The 23,368-nt window shown below is 37.7% G+C and overlaps 1 protein-coding gene across 1 annotated transcript in view; it reads left to right on the plus strand.

Annotated features, from left to right (window-relative positions):
• LOC108666998 (ubiquitin carboxyl-terminal hydrolase 31) overlaps nucleotides 1–23,368 on the plus strand; it is a 35,906-nt gene that overhangs the window by 7,826 nt on the left and 4,712 nt on the right. Inside the window, exons 4-15 of the mRNA XM_018153976.2 lie at nucleotides 14,165–14,257; nucleotides 14,940–15,089; nucleotides 15,503–15,641; nucleotides 16,703–16,847; nucleotides 17,723–17,843; nucleotides 18,589–18,764; nucleotides 19,487–19,592; nucleotides 19,898–20,038; nucleotides 20,451–20,793; nucleotides 21,093–21,205; nucleotides 21,825–21,945; nucleotides 22,669–22,961. Coding sequence (XP_018009465.1) covers nucleotides 14,165–14,257; nucleotides 14,940–15,089; nucleotides 15,503–15,641; nucleotides 16,703–16,847; nucleotides 17,723–17,843; nucleotides 18,589–18,764; nucleotides 19,487–19,592; nucleotides 19,898–20,038; nucleotides 20,451–20,793; nucleotides 21,093–21,205; nucleotides 21,825–21,945; nucleotides 22,669–22,961 — 1,941 coding nt within the window. The remainder of the gene's footprint in view (nucleotides 1–14,164; nucleotides 14,258–14,939; nucleotides 15,090–15,502; nucleotides 15,642–16,702; nucleotides 16,848–17,722; nucleotides 17,844–18,588; nucleotides 18,765–19,486; nucleotides 19,593–19,897; nucleotides 20,039–20,450; nucleotides 20,794–21,092; nucleotides 21,206–21,824; nucleotides 21,946–22,668; nucleotides 22,962–23,368) is intronic.

The raw sequence follows: 23,368 nt of genomic DNA on the forward strand, positions 1-23,368 counted from the left end.
ATTTTGCAAGTACTGATGTTTTTGTAGTGATGCACTCATTTAGTGAATCTCACGCTTCAATTACACTGGATTTTGTAATTTGTATAGATAATATCTTGGGCTGGGCGTAATCCTGACTATGTTCTTCATTGCACTGGAAATGTTGCTGCAAGAAATCAAGAATTATTTTCTTTGCAACTCTGCGTTTTTTTTTCAATTAGATTGCTGGCTTCTATTAATCAACGTTGAGATTCATATTGTTTTTAGCCCCGCGTTTTTTTCAATTAGATTGCTGGCTTCTATTAATTAACGTTGAGATTCATATGGTTTTTAGCCCCATCGTGAAATAAACTTTGTTTAATGCAAGATATCGCGCGTCATTCCTGTGGTTGTGGCTCAAGGGTATAGAATAAAATTACATGCATAGTGTCCTATGCAATTTGGTTGCGGCAATGCCGTACGTTGAAAGTTTTGCGTCAATGCTTACCGATTCATCGTGACTTGTAAGCGAATACTTGAAAATAGTTCCCTGATCTGGAAGTGATAAACCCAATGATTCAAAACATTTGCTAATTTTATCGTATAAGTTACGATGTTCGTTCGTATTTTGGAATATCAAGCACCTAATTTAGCAACTGCCTTGACCATTTGATGTTTGTAACTCAGTTCTAGCCAAGACTAGATTAAACAGATGCCTCTTCCAGATAACAAGTCAAGGCTTAGTTAAACCCATTGATTTAAAACATTTGCTAATTTTATCGTTATAAGTTACGATGATCGTTTGTATTTTGGAATATCAAGCACCTAATTTAGCAACTGCCTTGACCATTTGTTGATGAGTGAAACTCAGTTCTAGCCAAGACTTGATTAAACAGATGCCTCTTCCAGATAACAAGTAAAGGCTTAGCTGCTGCTTACGTTCGAAGTACGTCACTAGTGCCTGTGCTGCATCACAATGTTCTGTGAGATGCTTCGCAGTTCCTTCATTAGCTTTTTCGGACTCACTGAACCTAATCACTGGGATTAAATGTATGGATCACGGATTATAATATTCACGCTGTCTGGGTTTATACGAATATGATATTCTCCCACCGCTGTGATCCTTCTATTGACTTATTCGCACCACGAATTTTTTGAGATTTATTAAATTCTAACATTACCGTATATGATATTGTTTTCTTGATTACTTTTTGGGCGTATTGATTGACAGACAACAGGCTGAAAAGTTTTAAGTTGTGTCAGTAAGTTTCTGGCGTTAGAACGTTTCGAAAGGCTTAGGAACGGTCAAAAAGGTGCACTGACATTAGTCAAGACGATTGAGCTTCAAAATATTATTCACCAAAGAATGCGAAATTGCGAAGTATTCATCAGTTTATTATTTTATCATATTTAGTAATAACCCTATAGGATTCCTTATAACTTTCCGACGAATCGTTATATTTTGTACGTCATAGTTGACTACCTATCTTCGATCATTCTCTTGAATTGTTATGGTCTGAAGCTCTTCTGATTTTCAGCTCCCGACGACAAGTGCAGTTGCTTGCGTTATTAAAATTGATTCATTTATCAAGTCTGTCGTTATGATATTATGATTGGAAAATAAGTTTTAAATTCCGGAGGTCGTTATTGTAATTTTTTTTTAAACACAGAGTGAGAAATTCCCAGAATATACGGTAGTTTTCTTATATACTGTTGTCAGGTGTAATTTGGTCACGTCTTGTTATAATAATTATAAGTCTATAGTCTAAATAATGATAATATAATTATAACAAATTTAAAAGCGAAGAAAACGCCACAAAAATTCAGCATATCCCTATATTGAAAACGTTTCGGAGACCAGCTCCATCGTCAGTTCGATAAATCTAGAACACAAATAAAGTCAGGAAATTGATAAAGTTTGGAGTAAAAAACTAAGGTTTTAGCTTATAGTTCTGGTGCTTCCGATCTGCGTATTTTAGAATCATTGTATATTCTTAAAGAGAAGTCTAGTTTAAATGCTGCCTACAGTTCTTATCCATTAGAAATTGTGAATAGATAGGTACATACTTTATTATTCTGCCCTTTGTCTGTAAATTTAGGTTTTTAACTTCTGTTTTTTTTACTCCAAACTTTATTAATTTTCTGACTTTATTTGTGTTCTAGATTTATCGAACTGACGATGGAGCTGGTCTCCAAAACGTTTTCAATAGAGATATGCTAAATTTTTGTGATGTTTTCTTCGCTTTTAAATTTCTAGTGAATCTGCCATTAAAGAAATCTAGTGACATTATTAATTATAACAAAATAATGATAATTCCATTATAATTAAGCTATATAATTAACAATTCTATGTTTATAATTGAAATTGATATATAATTAATAAAAATAATATAATTAACAATTTTAATTCTATATAATATAATAAATATTCTATAATAATCAATTTTCAAACCAATTATTCCTACTGAACAAAATAGAAAGTGTACGGTACCGTATCTATAGCTAGCAAATCGCCGCCGCGCATCCTAAGCATGCGATAGCCTCGAGCATGATAGTCTAGCTGCAAAAAGCGGCCCTGTACTACTGATTACTGATGGTTGCTTGAATAGAAGAAAGTGGCAAACATCGTCGTGGTATTTAGCCAGAAATGTTTTAGATGCGGCGGCTTCCATTTGCATGCACGTGCAAAACCTTCTAAATTATTTAACCACGATCTCCACTGCCCATTATGTGTTGATTGACTTGGAAGTGGAGGACGACAAAGGCGACGCATCAGCGTGGCTTTATACCAGGTTGTCTTAAACTTAACACGTTGACTACGATTTCTTCATCTTGTACTATTATTTCATTTTTTGTACTGTTTTTAAACAGGGTTGCCAGACGGTCATTTTTTCCGGACAAATTCCGTGATTTAGTTTTTCTCAATTGCGTTGGCCGGCTAAAATTTATGATAGGGGTAATTCCTAATTAAATTTTAAATAATGCAAGAAGAAAATAAATGGAATTTTTATAGCGGAACCTACAAATAAACTAGTATATATTGAGTTATCGGCCTTTATTACCTTTTTTGTTCTCTCATTTGGCCGATTTTAGGCAACCTGAATTATGTACCACTACGTCCTGGAGAAATACATTTCGTGGTACGCATATGTACCACTTCGTAGTCAACGTGTTAACATAAGGACAAAAATGGAGAATTTTTGTGGTTGTATATTCGATAGTTTGCTCGAAAGCTCTGATTTTTCAAGACACTGACGATCTCCAGCGCGGAGAAAGCTGCATGCTAAACCGTTCGGGTGCTATAGGCTAGGATTTTTTTCTCCAGGTTAAGTCGGGTGGGAACGAACTGACTCTGCAGTGTAGACTGTAGATACTGTCGTATATGCGCTTCAACCATGCAGATATAACTCGTGTTCAATAATGTTAATCAAAGAAACACAGGCGACGAAACGAAGAAAATCACAAAAAATGAGATCAGTACGTGCACTGCAGTGAGTGACAGAGAGCGCATTTTCTCGAACGTGAAGTCACGGACGGACTGACAGACATGACGAGCACAATAGCGCATTTTTTCTCATAAATGAGAAAATGCGCTAAAAATCCTTCGATTTAAATTTCTGGCGGTCAATATCGTTTAATAGATTACTCCGTTATCGAATGATATATTGCATGCCGTATTAATTAACAACCTTAAATTACACCTATCGTACTTGAACAAGTATAGGTAGTCTGCTCCCATCGTCTGACTCCTTTTCCGGACTGTTACTCTCACGAATATTGCGATGAATTCGTTAACAAGTGCAACGTTTGTTATGCAGATTTCTGCTGGTGCTGTTACTGCATGGTGCTGTCACGGATTCCTTTTTTTATCGTAGCTGTTATCGCTGGTAAAATGCACTTCTAATTGTGATGAATTATTCAATCCGTTGATGTATGATCGCGTTAGCGAATTGATTTTGTAATTTGAACATCGAAAATATCTGGAAAACCAGAACCATATCAACATATTCGGTTAGGCATAGTTGATGTAAGATTAATATGATCGTTACTGACAGATGGTTTCTCGTTCGGAGTCTCGTTTTCATCCGCAAAATTTTGTTTTTTGATCAAAGCTTAGCCGAAAAAACGCCTTCTCGTCTTCGCTTTGCCGTTTAATTGTCGGCGCCGCGGCTATAGATTATTTATTGATAACGATTATTTATGATATTGATTATTTATTGATATTATTAGGGGGCAAATTGTTCACGCTGAATACTACAGCGTGAGTCTTATGTATAAATGTTAACAGTAAACAAAATTAAAAAATTATTGATCATAAATCACTACATAAACAACATATTTGATTTTGAAAATAAGCTCGAAATTGTATTTAAATCCTTGCACAATTGCCTAGCGTGCGCCATCTGAAGTTATGTTGGTCATGTAATGCCAAATGTCGTTCCATCATTACGACACAATGATGACTTAACAATCATCTTTAAGAGACCTTCTTAACTAAACATGGGACGGTTCAACAAATGTTAAATGTTACCAGGTAATTTGGCAATTTAAAAATGTAAAACACTTTAACAGTTTGTTTAGATATTTTTGACATCGTTAAAGCCTTGAATCATCTTTTTCTCAATTAATTCGCTATGGAGAATAAATTCGATGAAAATATGGAGAATATTTTAAAACTTCTCGACAAAAGCTGCTTGTCGATCCTGTTACTCCCTCTGAATCTGTCAACTATCAAATGTCATCATGTGCTGACCACATGCATCGTTGCTTATCTCTTACATCATTCTCATGTTTCGGTTCAGCACCGAGAATTCGATTTATTGCCAATTGCGATCTATGAATTATTGTACAAGTGCCTCGAGATGTTCTCTCTAATTAGAGAGAACATTTATCTTCAGAGAATTAAATAATTTGAATTCGATTAGAATTGTGACTGAATACGTTCAAAAACTGGCGCATTTATTACGTTCTTGCATTTCATCATTTAGATGCTGCGTATTCATACTCAAGTTGTTTTCTCGGGGCTTCACGGACAGCAATACGCAACAAGTTTCATTCTACATTATTAATCTATTTCAGATAAAGAAAAAAGTATTTGTACCGATTTAATATCAAAAGGCAATTCTATTTATTTTCTGGCATCGGACAGCAATTTACATGCACGCATTCATATGAGCCAGCCAACAATGTTGGCTATTCCGTTGTACGCACGCCGGATGCGAATATGTTACGTGTTGCGAATGCTCGAGATTAAATTCAGACTGGGTTACGTTCATGATGGTTCCCTGATCATTGTTACGCCTCGACCACCGCTGCATTCCTGCTGCCGGCATGAACTTTAATGCATTCACTATTATTCGGTTTTGGATTTTACTAGTATATAATTTATCAATGTGGTTGATTTAATTTTTGCACCAAAGTTTAATTCTTTACCTGGTGTTATTTTCTTATTTATCGAAACAGTTGCGGCCAGTATTTCACTGTTGACAATGGACATATATAGTTGTGTATTTGGCCTGTATGCCCATGTTAAGTTTAACCTTGTGATGCAGCGTACCAATTAATAACTCCACCGTATTTTTTTGTTGTTTGTGCATCATGAGCATGCCGGCCGCGTTCCCTATTCTCGTAAAATTACTCACTGGATTAGAGGCTCCATGCGACCTTGAATAGAGGCTTACATGTGAACTGCTGACGCATGTAAGCAGACTTGGGTATTTTCTGGCAGTGACTTCATTATGTCAGCGAAAATGCGGATTGCGACTCTACAACGCCTGCAATATTTGCGGACTGAAACGTTATTACGACTTTAGTAATGCTGGCAGTTATGTTAGTGCGCTTGCAATATTGTATGGTAGACTGCAATAATGTTGACATGTGACGTGTAGACTTGTATGATATTTGCTGGCAGTGACGTTCTTAAGAACATGACGTTTGCAGTCAGGTATGTTGTTTGCTGGCAGAGATGTTATTACGACTGCGAGCCTTGCAGGCGTTGACGTCCTGACTCAATTTTCATGCTAATCGGAATTATCAGTGATGCTGCTCACGTGTGACTGGGACCAGTAAGCAATCATCAATCATTGCATCTTCCAATCGTCATTCAGGCTGCAAACTGCTGCAGCCAATGAGATTCGTGATAAGCCTTGCTTACGATTTACGTGCAACGATTGCCTATAACATTGTGAGAATGCTACTCCTATAAACCAGTTGCTGATAAAGCCTGGATTTAAACCGACCTTCATGCATAGTCAGAGCCAAATGTCCCAGACGCAGATTAATCAATACTCGCTGTCGATTTTACCACGCGCTAATGATATAATTCACTGTAACCAATAATTACCTGCGTGACAACACGTCGCGTGAAGCTCAATCTTCCTTGCATTCGCTGCCGTATTATATGAACCTTAATTTTCAAGTTTCGTCAAATTCGCATTTATTTGCCAGGGTTGATTTTATGGTCGCATCAGTTTTTTTCTTTCATAACCTCATGTGCATTTTTTTGCCGCACATTCATTTGCCACTCTTTCCCTCATTTTGGCCCGCGTCTCACGCATCTGCACCCATCGCTCACTCATCTAGGCCAGCGCATTGTCCCGCTTGTCTCTCAGCCGCTCGTGAGGCCAAAGCTTGCGTGCTGCGGTGGCCGTGAGCTGAACGTCAATAAGGCGAGACCGGCCCCAGACGCTGCTTGTCTGCCTGCCCTCGATGCCGGCGATGCTGCAGGTGCCGACCCTCCCTTTACCCTCTTCACCCTCTCTACACTACCCTCTCATGTTTAGCCGTCGTTCAGCTTCTATACCTTCTTATTTTCTCATCCATTCTTCCCGATAACAATTTCTTGTACCGATGCATAGTTCGTCTTTGCGTTGCACCTGCCATGTTTCAGTTGTTGCTATACTATTATAGTATAAAAACGTATAGTATATAATATATATTATAGTATAGTAGTATAGTATAGTATAATAGTATACTATTGTATCCACCATTCAATGAATATCTTACAGAAATGTAATTAAATTTTGTCTCTGAAATTTTCAACTAACATCATATTTTCTGATGCATTTGAATCGCAACATGTGATGTCATTATTTTTATAGATTTTTATTATTAAATAGAACAGATTAAATACAGTTTTCTTTTTTGGTATATAATAATGATAATATCATGCTTTTGTGAGCGATTTTATGTACAATATTTCCATTTTTTACATCTACTGAAATTTTGAGGTACTGGAAAGTTCGTTGGCCATTTAATGTCTGCAATTCTGTGCTCGTGATATCCGTGCCGCGACCAGAAAACAACTGCAGCAGATCGCGTGTCTGGCAACTCTACTCACACGCTGCTGGCTACTGCCCGCTGTTACTCTCTATACATTGATCTCACTTGAGTTTTATTCTCTCTCACTTGAATATGGTTTGTATGTTCATGCGACTTTGGTTTTCATGTTCATTTGATTTGCTGGCTACTGCCCGCTGTTACTCTCTATACATTGATCTCACTTTAGTTTTATTCTCTCTCATTTGAATATGGTTTGTATGTTCATGAGACTTTGGTTTTCATGTTCATTTGATTTGCTGGCTACTGCCCGCTGTTACTCTCTATACCTTGATCTCACCTTAGTTTTATTCTCTCTCATTTGAATATGGTTTGTATGTTCATGCGACTTTGGTTTTCATGTTCATTCGATTGAATATTTCATGGATGCCTTGTTTTGGGTTTGGTATTCGATTTTTAGTTTACTCTAAGCATCTAGCATGTCATGGCACGAATTTAATTAAATTAGAAGCAGGTATTGCACTTGTTTTCTTCACATTCTCGCTGATCAATGCCCCATTTGCGGGAACTCGTCTCAGAATGAATTGTCCCATCACGAGATTCTATAAAATTTATTTCTCAATTTGAAGTGGTCGTGAGCGTATTTATATTTACAGCACAACTATTCATGTCTGGGTGATGATAATCGTGAGTGGCATGTGTACATCAAGGCGCGTTTCAAAGCTGTGCGTGTGCAGTTGCTTACACGTGAGACGTGCTTGTCCCTTGAGGCCTGCGCTTAGAATTTATGCTCCACTTGTGAATAGAAGAACGTGTGGCTGTTGTCGTATATAATGCCTGTGTGTAGGAATAAATGCGTAATGCCTGTGTGTAGGAATAAATTAAATGCCTGCTTTACAGACATCAGTGTTAAACGTGTCAATGTTGGTAAATATGGCTTGTTCAATTCAAGTTTGCATTGAGATACTCGAATGTCGCTTACTTCCATGCTTCAGTGCCCACGCAAAACCCGTGATGCAGTAATGTAGTTTCTTTTAGCGTCACTGAAGTCTTTCATTTGCTTGCATCTGTCGACATCGTAGTTCTGTGATGAGAAATGTCAGACGATATAGCGTAACGACGCCACTAATTTGAAATTCAGGTTTTCGTCCTGAACCGAAGTTTAATTTTTGTTAATCAAATATAAGTGGATTCAATTATACTTGACATATTTTTATTAACGTTCTCTGATGGCATTGTTTTGCTTGCATTCGTTTAATAAATATATCTGAAGAAGGCGAGACGCTTTTTAATCTGCATTCATGATCGAGGTCAGCCGCATCTTTTTGCTTACTCGCCTAAATGTTTGAATTAAAATCTTAATGCCATTGGAATTTCAAGAATAAATTTATGTTACATTTTCATTTTATGGACCTCACGTATAACTACGTGAGGTCCACGACTATATTCGCTTTGTTTCTTAATATTATTTTTATTATTTATACGTTAAAGAAACGTTAAATTAATAAGAGTTATTGGATCATTGCTAGTAACGTTTGATGCATGGCAGTTCGAAACTTATTGAGCAGAATCTCTTGCAAGTGACGAGCGAGTGTTGTAGTTGTTGCCAGTGTTGCTAGCCTCTGATGGTATTCAATTGTGTAGGATGCGTGTAACACGAGTTGCTAGTGTCGCATGATACACGTTGCTTCCCTAGGTTTCTGCGCGCCGCATTACTACTACTTCTTTAGGGCTGGCTCTTGATCAGACCAGCGTCTCCCTCTTGTTATTGATTGTGGTTTTCCTTGTGAGTTGTGACCTTTCATCAGATGAGCATCCTCATCGTTTTGGTAGCCAGCAACCAGATAAGGCCTTGCTGACTTGACTTGCCACCTCCGGCTCTTCGTTATTAATACTATATTCATAGTAACTAATGAATTAACTTACAAATATTACCAATAAGTTGGTTAGATGTTGTTTTTAGCACATTTTCTCATTTATGGAAGAAATGCAGTATTGTGCTCGCCATGTCCGTCTGTCTGTCTGTCTGTCCGTCCGTCTGTCCGTCCGTCCGTGACCTCAAGTTTCCGTCGACGAGAAATGCGCTCTCTGTCACTCACTGCAGTGAGTACTGAGTTATATTTTTGATCTGTCTGGGCACGTGATCACAGCCTCAATGTGCTCTTGCAAGTGATACTTCTTTAGGGCTGGCTCTTGATCAGACCAGCGTCTCCCTCTTGTTATTGATTGTGGTTTTCCTTGTGACCTTTCAGCAGATGAGCATCCTCATCGTCTTGGTAGCCAGCAACCATGATAAGGACTTGCTGACTTGTCTTGCCACCTCCGGCTCATCGTTATTAATACCATATTTATATTAACTAATGAATTACCCTTCAAATATTACCAATAATTTGGTTAGATGTTGTTTTTAGCGCATTTTCTCATTTATGGAAAAAATGTAGTATTGTGCTCGCCATGTCCGTCTGTCTGTCTGTCTGTCCGTCCGTCCGTCCGTGACCTCAAGTTTTCGTCGACGAGAAAATGCGCTCTCTGTCACTCACTGCAGTGAGTACTGAGTTATATTTTTGATCTGTCTGGGCACGTGATCACAGCCTCAATGTGCTCTTGCAAGTGTGACGTTCCGGTGGCGCTCGGTCTGATGACTGACATCCTCTCATCCTTGCCCTGTGCCAAGTGTTGTACTGTATTGCGGTGGTTGCTGCGAGGTCTGTGTTCTGAATTTCACATACACAATCGTTAGTCATGTGCACCATTTTGTAAATGGTTCCTGGTATATTGTGATTATTCGAATTAGGTTAAAATTTGGTAAAATAAACTCAAGTTTTCCGATGGCAAGGTTAATAATTAGGTTAAAAAAAGTCAAGTTTTCCCATAGCAAGAGAAATTTTTAGAGCTAATATGTGAACAGGTAAACAAAAAATATATTTGATTTATTTGCACGTTTTGTTGTTTGAAACAAGAGAACTTGGTAGGTAGAGGCAGCAAAATGAGAATATTTGTCTAGAAGCGGTCACGCAGTATTGAGCTAATGTATGGACCTGTGTACTTCCCACTTCTACATAGAATTTTACTCTCGGCAGACACAGAAGGGTTCCATAATTTAGTTGTAATGACCAAGGATCGATGATTCCTCATAAGTTATATCTGCTTTCAAACGTTAGGTCTTGGTCATAGCTTATATCCTGCAAATAACTCGCCGGAGCTGGCCCCTGTACCGCCTGATTGCAAATTGATAGGTTTACTGCATGCCGGACAGGCTTATATCTGGAGGACGCTACTGTGTCAGTTTAGTACCAAGAAAATATGGCGCTATCTATATACATGAGTTTTGAACATCGGTCATCACTACAGAGCCTGATCTCTTTAACATAGATTTTGTTCTCGTATTTATTATACCTTATCTGTGCGTTAATTCCACAATGTATTACATTATAATGTGGCATGTATTATTTGTACTGCCCCTTTGCCAAACATTGAAAACAGAATTTTTTGCTTTTATATTCCTCTTATACTTAAAATTACGTGTACAATTATTTTCTCCCGAATCCAACAGACAGAACGGTGTAATGCGTAGTATATTGCGTTCCCTTTTGTTTACCCTGACTTCTGGTGTTGCTGTTGTTCAGCCCCCTGTATCTAACCATACTGAATAAGGTAAATTTAGCCATTGAATCCAGCTTCCGGTGCGATTGCAGTCACTTTTGTCCCCTCGACTTCCTGTGCTCAATAATAATAGTACTACTGGAACTACACACTCAGCGCGTAGCCTAATTATGTGTGTAGCCGTACTGTAACTGCTGGCTTGGAGTTCCGGAAAACATGTGCGCGCGAAACGAAGGTCGTTTCTTACCTGATACCTGCTTGGTTTCTTTGTCATCACCTGGGGCTTATTTATATGGGTATTACAACTAATCTTGATGATCTGCGTTGTTGGGACCTCATCCTATATGGGCGGCACTGGAGCGAGCACTTTGACGCGTTGTGAATTTTAAAGCTGTGGAAGACTAATAACATGTGAATGTAAATGATAATTGCTGTGATCGCTTATCTGTCTGCTCACTTTAAATTGACTAAAGTTCAGCTCCATAAAAATCAGCAGTCTATAATCAAAGAATGCGTTGTTGGGTTTATTTTTTTTCAGTAGAGTTAGAACAGTCGCGGTTAATAAGAAACAGTTATAAACAGAATTTTTATGGTATAATTTATAGCTCCCTTGCATTATTGTGTCGTAATTGTTCTGTAAACCATATATTTACATCTGTGTTTGATACTATAAAAGTAATAGAGACAATGTTTGATATCATTATGCAACCTTCAACAATTGTTTCGCCATGCGTTATGTTATCAATGTATTAACTGCAAATTACCATATCTAATTTATAGGTAGGTAGTTGTTAGCTCTGAATGAAGTACCGTGCAGTTGCACAAATTGCACTGTAGCATATTAATCCTACAGTCATTATCAAAATACATACTGGTTTTTACCTATATATGAACTATGAAAATCTACGTTAATATTTTAGACGATGTTGTACTGCTTCTCTCGCTGCGCTTTTGTTGTTGTATATACCTATTACACGTGATGGTAAATTTTCGCTCTATATTTTCGGTCATTTAACCCTTGTCAGACTGCATAGTTTTACAACTTTCTATTCGTACTGACTGTAGGTACAGTTGTACCTTTGCAGTCCGGCAAGGGTTGAATTTCTGTGCTGGCAGCGTAAGCAGCGTGCTAGAGACCCCGCCCTTGAAAAGCTTCCGTTATAGCTCGAGGCGCGACACTCACTCCACGAAGACAGCAGTGCTCTGCTCGTCTGCTATGACTCATGCCATTGCCTGTCAGTCTTGGCCACGCTATGTCAATTGAAACAAACAAACAAAACAAGGTAGCTCATCAATAGCAAAACTAGTTAAAAGCTATTATTTGAGTTTGTTGCCACCATGATCCGCGGGTAAGAAGATGTGTATAAATATCTTGATGACCACGTAAGATATTTTGAAATAAACGACGGCTACGCAAAAAATCTATTTCCCTGCAAAAATATAATAAAATATACCTAATCGATGGTATCCCTGCGTTTTTGATTCGCTCACCAAATAGCAGTTTTTACTCGGCATATCACTTGCATCGTCTTTAGAAAGATAGCACTTTATTTCATCCGATTATTACTCATGAATCATGATCTTATATTTGGATACAGTGGAACCTGGCTTTGAACGTCCAAGCACAAGATTTAGGTTATTTCATGGCAAAGAAGATTGGACCTGTATAGTCCAAAAAAAGGAGATTTCGTGGCTTTCGTTTGCTTGGACCTGAATTAATTAATCCTAAATGATTTATCTTAATCAATTTACTATGTATATTTTTAATCAAAAATTTTTTAAATGAGCTCGGCATTCATTTTCGTTATAGTTGTTGCTTAGGTGCAGCAATAAAATTATACTCTGTGGAGAACTCCTCTAGTCTTGAATACATTTTAGTGTCGTCAAGACGAGACAGATGTTTGCTCCCGCACTGTACGCCTATGGCTTCAACTGTAAGCCTTTATCTCACCTACAACTGAAGTGCGTTCTGATGTTATCTACTATCTCTGGTAGACTAGGACTACCAATTTACTATCTTCCACCCACTTTACCTAGGAGTCTAATTAATGGAGCTTCTTGTCGCTAGTGGAATAATCATACTACGGCTGATATCAGTTTTAGTTACTGCCTAATTTGCCAACAAAATATTGAATTTGTGGACTAGGCTAGACGGCGAGCTGAATACCTCAACCGTTGGCTACACGTCATGCTGTGCTGAGGAAATTTTGTTCGCTTTTTTAGCTTTTTCTACGAGTCTTGTATACATGTGCGTATTTTATTTTCGTTTTAACTAAGCTGCTGAATGCTTTTATCCTTTAAATCGCTAACTGGCTATTATACTCGACTTACTGAAGTGTACCGTTTCGTTGCGTTTCAAAGTTGAAGTTAGTCATGTTTACCCCCAAAAAACCTGCTTCTATGTTCTGACCGTCGACAAACGCAGTTCGAGGGAACTGCGTCGACCGTTCGAGGGAAGTATTCCCTTCCCTCGAATTTATTATGTCGTTCTGTGGTAGCTCCATTACTTACTGTTAAATGAAATTAGTCTGGCGCTTGTGTTTACTTGTTGCGAGGCGTGGTCTTAGCCGCGTTTTTCTGGTGTTTGGATGGCAGAAAATGTCTCTCGCACCTCATTGAAGTGAGTGCTTGCCGCACCCCACAGGCTTGCCGGCATTCTCTACATCACTGCATGCCATCTAATCGTCATACTTAAGCCCTTCCCTTCTGACTACACTTGGAGTGCGGCTATGTGGCCTTAGCACAGCTCCCTTGTCTCTATCCCTTACTAAAGTGAAACCTTTCATTTTGAAATCTTTAAAGCCTATTTTGTCGTCATATCATTGTCTCTATCCCTTACTAAAGTGAAACATTTATTTTTAAAAAAATTTAAAGATTATTTTGTGGTCTTATCGCTCCAAGCCAATCGTTCATTGTTTCCAGATTATTATTATTTTTTTACTGGTAATGAAGTCGCTACTATAGTCTTCATCCCTGCAACTCTCAGAACACGTTTTCTTTTTCTTACGCTTTTGAATATCTCTTAAAATGAGGAAAACTATTTCGTGGTCTCGGATCCGTAGAATGTCGCGTCTTTCTCTTTCTAATTTTAAGTCAGAGCAAGGATTTACGTACATGATTGTGTGAACTTAACACAATCCACAAACAACGTAAAATTAATGAAACTTGCTTATAAAGTATATTGTTGCTCTAAAGTTAATATTGCATATCTTTGAGCTTTTTTGTGTAGAAAGCATTATTTTTTTCCCTATTGATTTTTTTGCTGTAATGAACCGCATTGACTTGGGAGTATAAATTTGTTATTTATTTCATTGGGCTATTTCAGAGTTCTCACGGCCGCCCAGACGAGGTGGTGGCCTCGGAGACGCTCAATAACCACTTGCGCTGTAACAGCTCCTTCGTGCAACATATCTTCCAGGTGAGATAAAGTTCAATTTATCCAATTTCTCTAAGTCCTTTTAAAGCGAATCATTGAATATTGCAATCAATGACTTTTATTCAGTATTTTTACAATCTAAACTAGAAAGCGGAATTTTCTTTCGAAAAATCTGGGAGAGAAAGCACTTTATTCTTTATCGGTTTGGGGGCGTTATTATTGGCAACTTGTCTATTCCAGTTTTGCGCTCACATAAATGCCCCTTTTGAGAAAGCTCACATACAAACGAAACACAAATTATCATCATCTTAGGTGATTAAAAGCCAAGAATTCAGCCATTTCTCTGCGACGTTCGAAGTGTCGCTTGCGTATAAGAAAACAAAAACCTATAGGTATAATGTTTACAACGGCTTCGGAGTTTCTGTTCATGCAACGGAGTTTTGCATAAAAATATGTTAAGAGCCTAAAGAATCTCTCTTAACCTGCATTATTTTCACCAAATATTTATCACAATATTGCAAAGTTCAAGTTAATCTTCACCATCTGTGAAAACACTAACATCCCTTCTGACGCATTAGCGAATCCAAAGTTGTCATAATTAAGCATTCCATCACCATATATGTTTTATTCGACAAAAATTATGTAACATTCGACACAAATTATGTCACATTCGACAAAATTCTGTCACATTTGACAAAATGATAACAAGTGTTGTTTTTTTCAGGCACAGTTCCGGTCATCGCTGCGATGTCCGAGATGTCAGTGTGAGAGCAACACATTTGACCCCTTCATGTGTGTGTCTCTGCCCATCCCGCACGTTGAGCTCATGCCCGTGTTCGTGACGGTTGTTTATCTTAACCAGCAGCCTAAGCAGGTGTGTTGGCTGGCTAGTCTAATTGCTTTTTTCGTTCATTAGATGTCAACTAGAACTCCATTCTTACTATTGTATAATATCATTTAATAATTTTACCTCATTCAATTCAAAAGTTGAAAGCGTAACTGGGCGGAAACGTGATTTATGGGTGCTTCATGTTAAATATAGTTCATTGACAACCACTTGGCGGTATCAACAACTTAATGAAAATTCAACATTAAAAATATAGCAATTTAGGTCACAATATTGCAGTTAGATTGACATTTCTTGCGCCGCTAGGGTTGTTAACGTGTTTTTCGTGAACACTTTTGTATAGTAAAGACTAATAATCCTAAAAATAACGCTATGCTATTAATCCTAAAAATTACGCTATGCTATAGGCAACTCTGTATTTATTAACATTTTTGCTGAAGGTGTGCCTGGGCGTGAACGTGGTGGTGGGCAGCAGCTTCGGTGAGTTACGTCGCACGCTCGCCGCAGACTGCGGGCTGGAGCTGGCCTCGCTCATCATGGTCGAGGTGGACGGTAGTGGCTTCCATCGCACATTTGCTGGTAACTTGCTTATTTTTGCTTCTGAATAACCTTTATTTATTAATCCTTCTGAATAACATTTATATATTGACTGACTTATTCAGTATTCGACCTGCTTCTGAATTAAATTTAATACCTGACTATTATACCTATTATTCAACTAGGACTGACGTAGGTAACTTTTCTAATCCAATTATACCCTGACTATTCTGTAATTAAGGCATGAGTACCGTTACAGTTACATTATTGGTCAATGAGGTGAATGGTCATGATTACACAGTTTCTGGTTCAATTTACACTGCACAGTGTAAAACCTTTTGAGCAAAGCAATTCGTGTTATTTTACATTTCACTCCATCGCGTTCGGAAATTTATTAAAAATTTTAAGAAATATATTTAAAACGAAAGGTTCTCCAGCCCCAACTATTTCTGATGATGTTAAATCGCGCTTCTGGGTGGGGTGTAACAAAATAATGTCTAAGGGTTTCGTGGATCCATCGCTTTCGAGGATTTCTCTTGAAAGTCCATTTCTTCTGAGAGTACGATAATGAAACGCGTGGGTTGAATATCAAACTAGGGTTAAATTGCGCTCTCGGAGTAATTCAGCAATATTCCGCGAATAATTGACATGGATCGTCGATAACAGCATCAGTGGAGATGCAAAATACCTACTCATTGCGACGCGTTACATTTGACAAGATGGTAATAAAAAATTAAGATACCTGCACTACTGACACTATTTACGTTAGAATTGGACTATTTATTCCTTTCTTTTGGTATGAAACGTGCAACACAGCTTTACTCTTCGACATCCACTGCTGATTCAGCTTTAATTACATTGAAGTAAAAACGGTCATTGACATAACTGTGATTGTTTTCAACAGACAGACAACTTCAACAGCTCATATAGCTTTAATTACATTGAAGTATAAACAGTCTTCGACATTACTGTGATTGTTTTCAACAGACAACATCAGCAGTTCATATAGCTTTAATTACATTGAAGTAATAACTTTGTTTCTCATAAACTTTGTTTCTCATAATAATTTTGTTTCTCAAATTGACTGTGATTGTTTTCAACAGACGACTGCAACGTTGACAGCATCGGCAGCGGTGGCAGCGTGCACGCCATAGAGTTGCCTGTAGACGCGACGCCCTCTGAAGACCAGGGGCCGTTCGTACTCATCACGTGGCTCAACGTCGTGTCTGCTGACGACGGATACGTCAGGTGCGTCTCTTCAGTTGGCGTCACGCTCATCATATTTACTTATTGTAAATATCTTATTAAAAGTGAACGTCTTGTTGAAAAAACAGTTTATACTGATGCATCGACTATCGAGTGTTGATTATGGTATGTTTAGTCGTGTGGGGTGTCGTTTATACATGAATCCGTAATGCTCTTGATGAAACGAATATAGATATCACTCTAAAAAAATAGAAATTCTTCAATTTAAACTTCGTGTTGATTTCCTGGCTTACAATGTTTGCAGATTCACTTTACAATTTTATTACATGGGAAAAATGATTATTTATAGGTTTGCGTCCAAGTAGTTCAGACGGTTATTTCGTATAGGTTGAAATTACTTATAATTTATATTGTCGCTGCAAGATATATTGATTCTGTGAAATATATTCAGCAACTTATTTCCACAATGACATTACCATAGGTACATCTTTACAGCAGATAAATAAGAGGGCAGCTATCTATTTTCATTAATATGCGTCAGCACTCTTATACTGCTTCTGCTATTATTTTCTTTGGCCGTGATTAGAACTTTCTAAAGTAGTCTTAGCGGCCTAGGTAAACATAGCAGCTGATTTCTCGTTTGAGATTAGCACAAGGATAGATAAAAATGCCTGTAGTGATCGACTGACGATTTTTTAACCATATAAAAATGCCGTCAGTGATTGGCTAAGGGAGTTACGATTTTTTAACCATATAAAAATGCCGTCAGTGATTGGCTAGGGGAGTTACGATTTTTTAACCATATAAAAATGCCGTCAGTGATTGGCTAAGGGAGTTACCATTTTTTAACCATAAGTTAAAAGGGAGTTTATAAGTATTTTTGATAGTACGGTCCCTAATGTGCTTCTCTCTCGTAGGTTTGGCGGAGTGTACCAGTCGCAGGTGGCTCGCGACATCTCCTACAGGGACCTGCAGAAGCTGCTCCTCAAAGAGATGGCCACTACCGTCACCTCGCTAACTCTCACCTCGCTGCTCGAGGTCGCTTACTCTAGCCTCTTATGGGTGCAAAGCAAATTTGCGCCTTGCTTTGTTTATAGGAAGATTTGGCCTACCAGTTGTTCATATTAGGCTTGTGTTATCGGCTTTCCATTCCATACAATGTATTTTATGGCGGTCTACTTTCCCAATTTAATTTCAATGATTGACCTCATTAACTTAAGGTATTAATATTAATGTATTAATATCTATTATTAACTTAATTTCTATGACTTCATTGTGAGTTAAAGTGCTATATTTGATCAACTTTGCCTATAGCTGTGAAATGAAAGGGTTCAATTGTAACGTTAAGATGGAGAAAATTTTGTCTACAGGAAACATTTTATTCAAAAATTAAATATTTCAATATGTCAAGTTATCATTTTGAAAGCCAGTGACGAAATTGTCAACATCTCGAGAAGTATCACCGGTGAATATGATTCATTTGCTTGGATAAAGAGTCTCATTAATACTAAAAAGTAATAATCTAAGTATAGTCAACCATCTCACCAAGTGTAACCTGTAATTGTTATAATTTTATATGTTATAAGGATGGGTTATTATTTTATATGTTATAAGGATGTGCTATAATTTCATATGTTATAAGGATGTGTTATAATTTTATATGTTATATGGATGTGCCAAAATTTCATATATTATAAGGATGTGTTATAATTTTATATTTTATAAGGATGGGTTATAATTTTATATGTAAAAGTTATAAAGATGTTTGATAATTTTGTTACAGGAAGACGTTTTCCAAGTGCGTGTTTGTGAAGGTGACGAAGAAGGCGTGAGCATCGCCAGCAGCGTCGAGCTTCCCTTGTACAGCCAGAGCGTGGACCAGGCGCTCGCTCTCTGTTGCCCTCACCAGCCTCAGCACCTCAAACTCCTCCTGCTGTGGCAGCCCCACATGAAAACAAAGTCAGAAAAATGATTAATTACTACAATATACTTTATTATAGTAATTACAATACGATATACTTTATTGTAGTAATAATTCAATACAATTTACCATACTATTGTAATTATTCAATACGATATACTATATTATAGTAATTATTTAATACAATATACTATATTTTAGTAATTATTCAATACAAGATACTATATTACAGTAATTATTCAATACAATATACTATATTGTAATAATTATTACAGATAATATGCTCTATCTATTGGTTGATTCCCATGCACACTCGAATATAAATTCATTTTTGTGCCTACCAATGGCCTCCATTGCTTTAAATTCATGTGAATTACACGTTAGGTTTTGCTGATAGGATCAAAAAAATTTTTTGTGGCCTTGATTGCTCAATGATTATTTACCTTAGCTTGAATTTAGAATTTTCTTATTGTTACTAATTCTAATTCTGAAAAAATGCCTAAACTATTATCGATTATATATTTATCGATACAAAGATGCCTTGATCCAAAATAGTGAGATATTGATTTTATAATGGCTTTCATTTATTACTATGATTTCTATGTGAAACTCGAGCGGTAGAAAATTAGTTATGTGCTAAGAACAAAGCGACTTTATTTTTTGTCTACTCGGGTTATTTAGATTTTTTGGTGAATTAAGTCCACGTGATTTACTTGACATTACATAACTTAGAGGTAAGAGTTATCATTTCCATGCGCAGGTACATCGTTGACGACATAGACCACGTGGAGCGACACAGCAGCGTGGACGAACTCAAACGCAGTCCACCCCAGCCACCACCCACTACCCTAGCAGACTGTCTGCGGGTGAGCTCTTAGTATACCATAGATGATTATCCCTTGTGTTTGCTTTATTAACCTGTCTCTTTCTCCAAGTCAATATCTATCTTTCATTGAAATCAACGCATTATGCTAAGTTTTCTAACTTCTTTGATGTTGTGAATGAAAATAATATGAATGTTGTGTTTTCCAAAAGTATATTCGCAATATTGACTTGTTTTACTTCTTTTTGTCATCTTCTGTTCTTCCGAAATTGTTGCATAAATAAATTACTAAAACCTCTGCAACTCGTCATTGTTTTTTTGTTCATAATAATTTTTGACTCATTGCAGCTTCATTCGAGTGCGGAGCAGCTAAGCAGCGGCGACGCGTGGCACTGCCCTTCTTGTGACAGGAAGGAGCAGGGAGTGAAGTGCCTGATGCTCTGGTCAGCACCACAGATCCTCGTGCTGCACCTCAAAAGGTTTAGGCAGGTCTGTGTACATCTGGGGCCATACGGTACTATCGCATATAGTTACGAAATCGTAACTCTGTCAGCCTATCACTGGAGACGTTCCTATCTAGACCCACTAATCACAAACGAAAAATTAGCCGCTATGTATACTTAAGCCGCTACGTGTACTTGATTAAATTCTTATGGGACCGCCACTGGACTCAAGTGGTGGTCCAGTGGTATTTTTCAAGTCTATTCTTATGTACTTCCCCGAGTAATTTCTTGTGTGAACTCCAATTTTCTCATGTCTTCCTTTATTTTTGTCCTGATTTTCCGCGATTCTTTTGATACCATAACATTACTTTATCTGTGCCTGTTCTGGAATCTTTGTTGGTCGAAGATTAACCTCAGGTAACATCTATTTTCTTTCTAACAAATATATTCTATTCCAGAATTCTCTGAACAGCAACAGCTCCTCAAAACTGAACACGTTCGTATCGTTTCCCTTGACGGGCGTTGATATCTCGGATTACGTGGCTCAACGCAGCAGTTACTCAACAAGCGTCAACAAAAGTTCCCCTGAAAATTGCAAGAAGGGAATTTATGTTGGCAACACGGAGGAGTCTAAAGACAAGAGTATCACGAGTATGAGCAGCATGGGTTCAGGAGTGTGGTCGCCTTGGCGTAAGCCCAAGCGATTACAGCAGCAACAGCAACTTGAAGACAAACACGTTTATGATCTTTATGCCGTGTGCAACCATCACGGCAAGGATTTGCAAGGCGGGCACTATACTGGTGAGTTCTTCTTCTGTGAATGGTGTTCAAAATGTGTGGTTCTGTTGAATTAGTATTTTTTATACAGATAAAGTTGCTAACTTTTACTGTATGACTTTTTATAACCACCATATCTGTGAGTCAAAAAATAACCTTTTCGGGAGTTATATTCATTTTTTTATTATGTGCCAAAGTTGAATTTCAACTGACGTCTGAAGCTAGTTAAGTTTTGCATATACCTTGCCTTCAATAGCGCTTTGTGTATTATTTTCACCTCTTGGGTTGAAAGGGACTAATATAATAACGTTTATGGTTGGCAGCTGTGTGCCATAACCCGAGTTCAGGCGAGTGGTACGAGTTCGACGACAGCAGAGTCAAGGAAGTGTCAGCGGATCAAGTCGTCACTCAAGACGCGTACCTCCTCTTCTATCAGGTGAGAATGATTCAGAACTCCTATGTGGGGCACAACATTCAAGGAATGGATTCTGCTGCATGTCTTCCAAAACGGATTTATGAAGTGATTGACTCTAGAACGCTTATATAACTGGCTTTCTAATGTATACATGCCTGGACGATACTGTTTATTAAGCCTTGCTTCATTCTTTGTTTAACGTATCAAACTTACTTGTCCTAAATTTTGTATCCTACCGTTTTCCCCATAGTACAAACGAAAGAACAGGAAACTGAACATGAAAGATAATTGCAATGCAGCAGTTGCTGTAATTTCAATATAATACCAAGTTTTTCATCAGTTGTTAGCTTTTCAATAATATTCCATTAGAAGCTGATTATTTATAAACATTGTTTATGATTTGAAAGATTGAGGCATGGTCACAAGATATATAAATCCAATTTGCTTTAAATGTCCGTGTTTTGCTAGAGAATGTCTCAATTCCAAAAGATCGTATTTATTTATCATAGATGATTTTTAGAATCATGCAGAATGATTCAATTATTTAGCAAATCAATTTTAAATTGTTTATTCTATGTATTAAACGTTTGTCAAGAGCAACCGAATCACTCTGAAATTTATCTCCACTTGGCCACCACAGCGGAGGCAGAGCAACGAGAACACCGTGACGAACGCGGCCAACAAAGAGCATTGGTCCTACCACATTCCTCGGGACTGTCTGCCTGCGTCTCTTAACCCCCCTATTGTCAAGCCAACTGCAGGTGCGCTCCTTCTCTTCATTACGTTATTTTTCGAATTTTAAGAGACTATATAAGTCATTGAACGTTATTTGTCCAGCGGTAAAGAAGTTTGTTGCGAGTAATTAAATTTCCCGGGGTGTCAATTTGATGTGGTAATATACTGATGGCAACGCTGGTGCTGTACGTTCATTTCAAGCGTTTACTATAAGGTGTACGTTGCTTCTAAATTAAACCACTAAAACTACGATTAAGATCGAGTTTTCTGTTGAGCTCGTAGTAAATTCATCGCAGTTTTTTTTTGAAGCACAAAACAAGACCGTAAGAATACGTAGTGGTGATAGGTAAAGCTCGTATAGATGATTTATGATAAGTGTAGTGCTGCGCTAAAACTTCAATTAAATAATATACTTCCTCTTTGGCTGTCTGAAATTTCGTAGGTAATTGTTCTAGTAAATTGAAAACTCTTAGCTTGTTAATCTTGCTTTGTTTTATACTGCTAAATTATCTTTCTATTATGTAGTATGCAAACTTTGCTATGAGTGTTCATGTCTCAGTTGGGAAAATAGCGGGAACTTTATAGAAAAGTGATTCAGTCAATCCTTTTTTATTTTCATGAGGATATTTATCAAATTAGAATAAAATTATTAATAAATAACATAATAAATAAGCAATATCTGAATATAAAAATATAAAGGCTTTATGGCTTCTAAATTAAGTTCTTCATTAAACTTGTTTTTTTTACAGCATCTAATAACGCAAACAAGGACACAACTTGCAACTCTTCAACAACCACTTCTACAACAACCTCTGAAATGACAAGCAGTGACACCCCTCCCCCTGCACCCACGTCACCCCTGCCCCTCGACCCCACAAATGACACCGGCGTCGCGAACGGCCCCACGAACATCGCGTGGAAGCCGTTCGAGCGCGGCCGATCATACGCTACGTTGCCGGGACACGGCCGATCCATCCTGCACACACAAGACAGCACTGAGCGCGAGAACAGCAGCGACACCGAGGCCCCGTTGGCTATACGAGTAACTTGGCCTTACTATACTGGTGGCTCTGACGTGCTGTTGAGTTACTCTGATGTCTTGGCCTCTCCAGTTATTTAGAATTCCTTTTAGTAGTGCGCGTGGTTCCTTCCATGATTTAACCTGTAACTTGACTTGAGTCGTAATTTAGCCATGCTTTGGATTAGGCTTAATTAATTCCTCCTTTTAATTAAAACGTATATTGTCGATAATTATTTGAAATTCAAATTATACCTCAAACACTAGATTAGGTTATGTATATATACCTCAGCTGGGCAATACTCTGTCGAGTATTGCTCTGTCGTCTGTGAAATAAGAGTATAATTTCACTATGGATCAAATTATAAACTGTTAGGGATTAACTGAAATATCACTTTTACACTGGAAATTTTCGAGCTTTTTAGAATGTA

This window comes from Hyalella azteca, unplaced genomic scaffold (genome assembly GCF_000764305.2).
Source record: "Hyalella azteca isolate HAZT.00-mixed unplaced genomic scaffold, Hazt_2.0.2 contig12485, whole genome shotgun sequence".
In the NCBI taxonomy this organism is placed as follows: Eukaryota; Metazoa; Arthropoda; class Malacostraca; order Amphipoda; family Hyalellidae; genus Hyalella; species Hyalella azteca.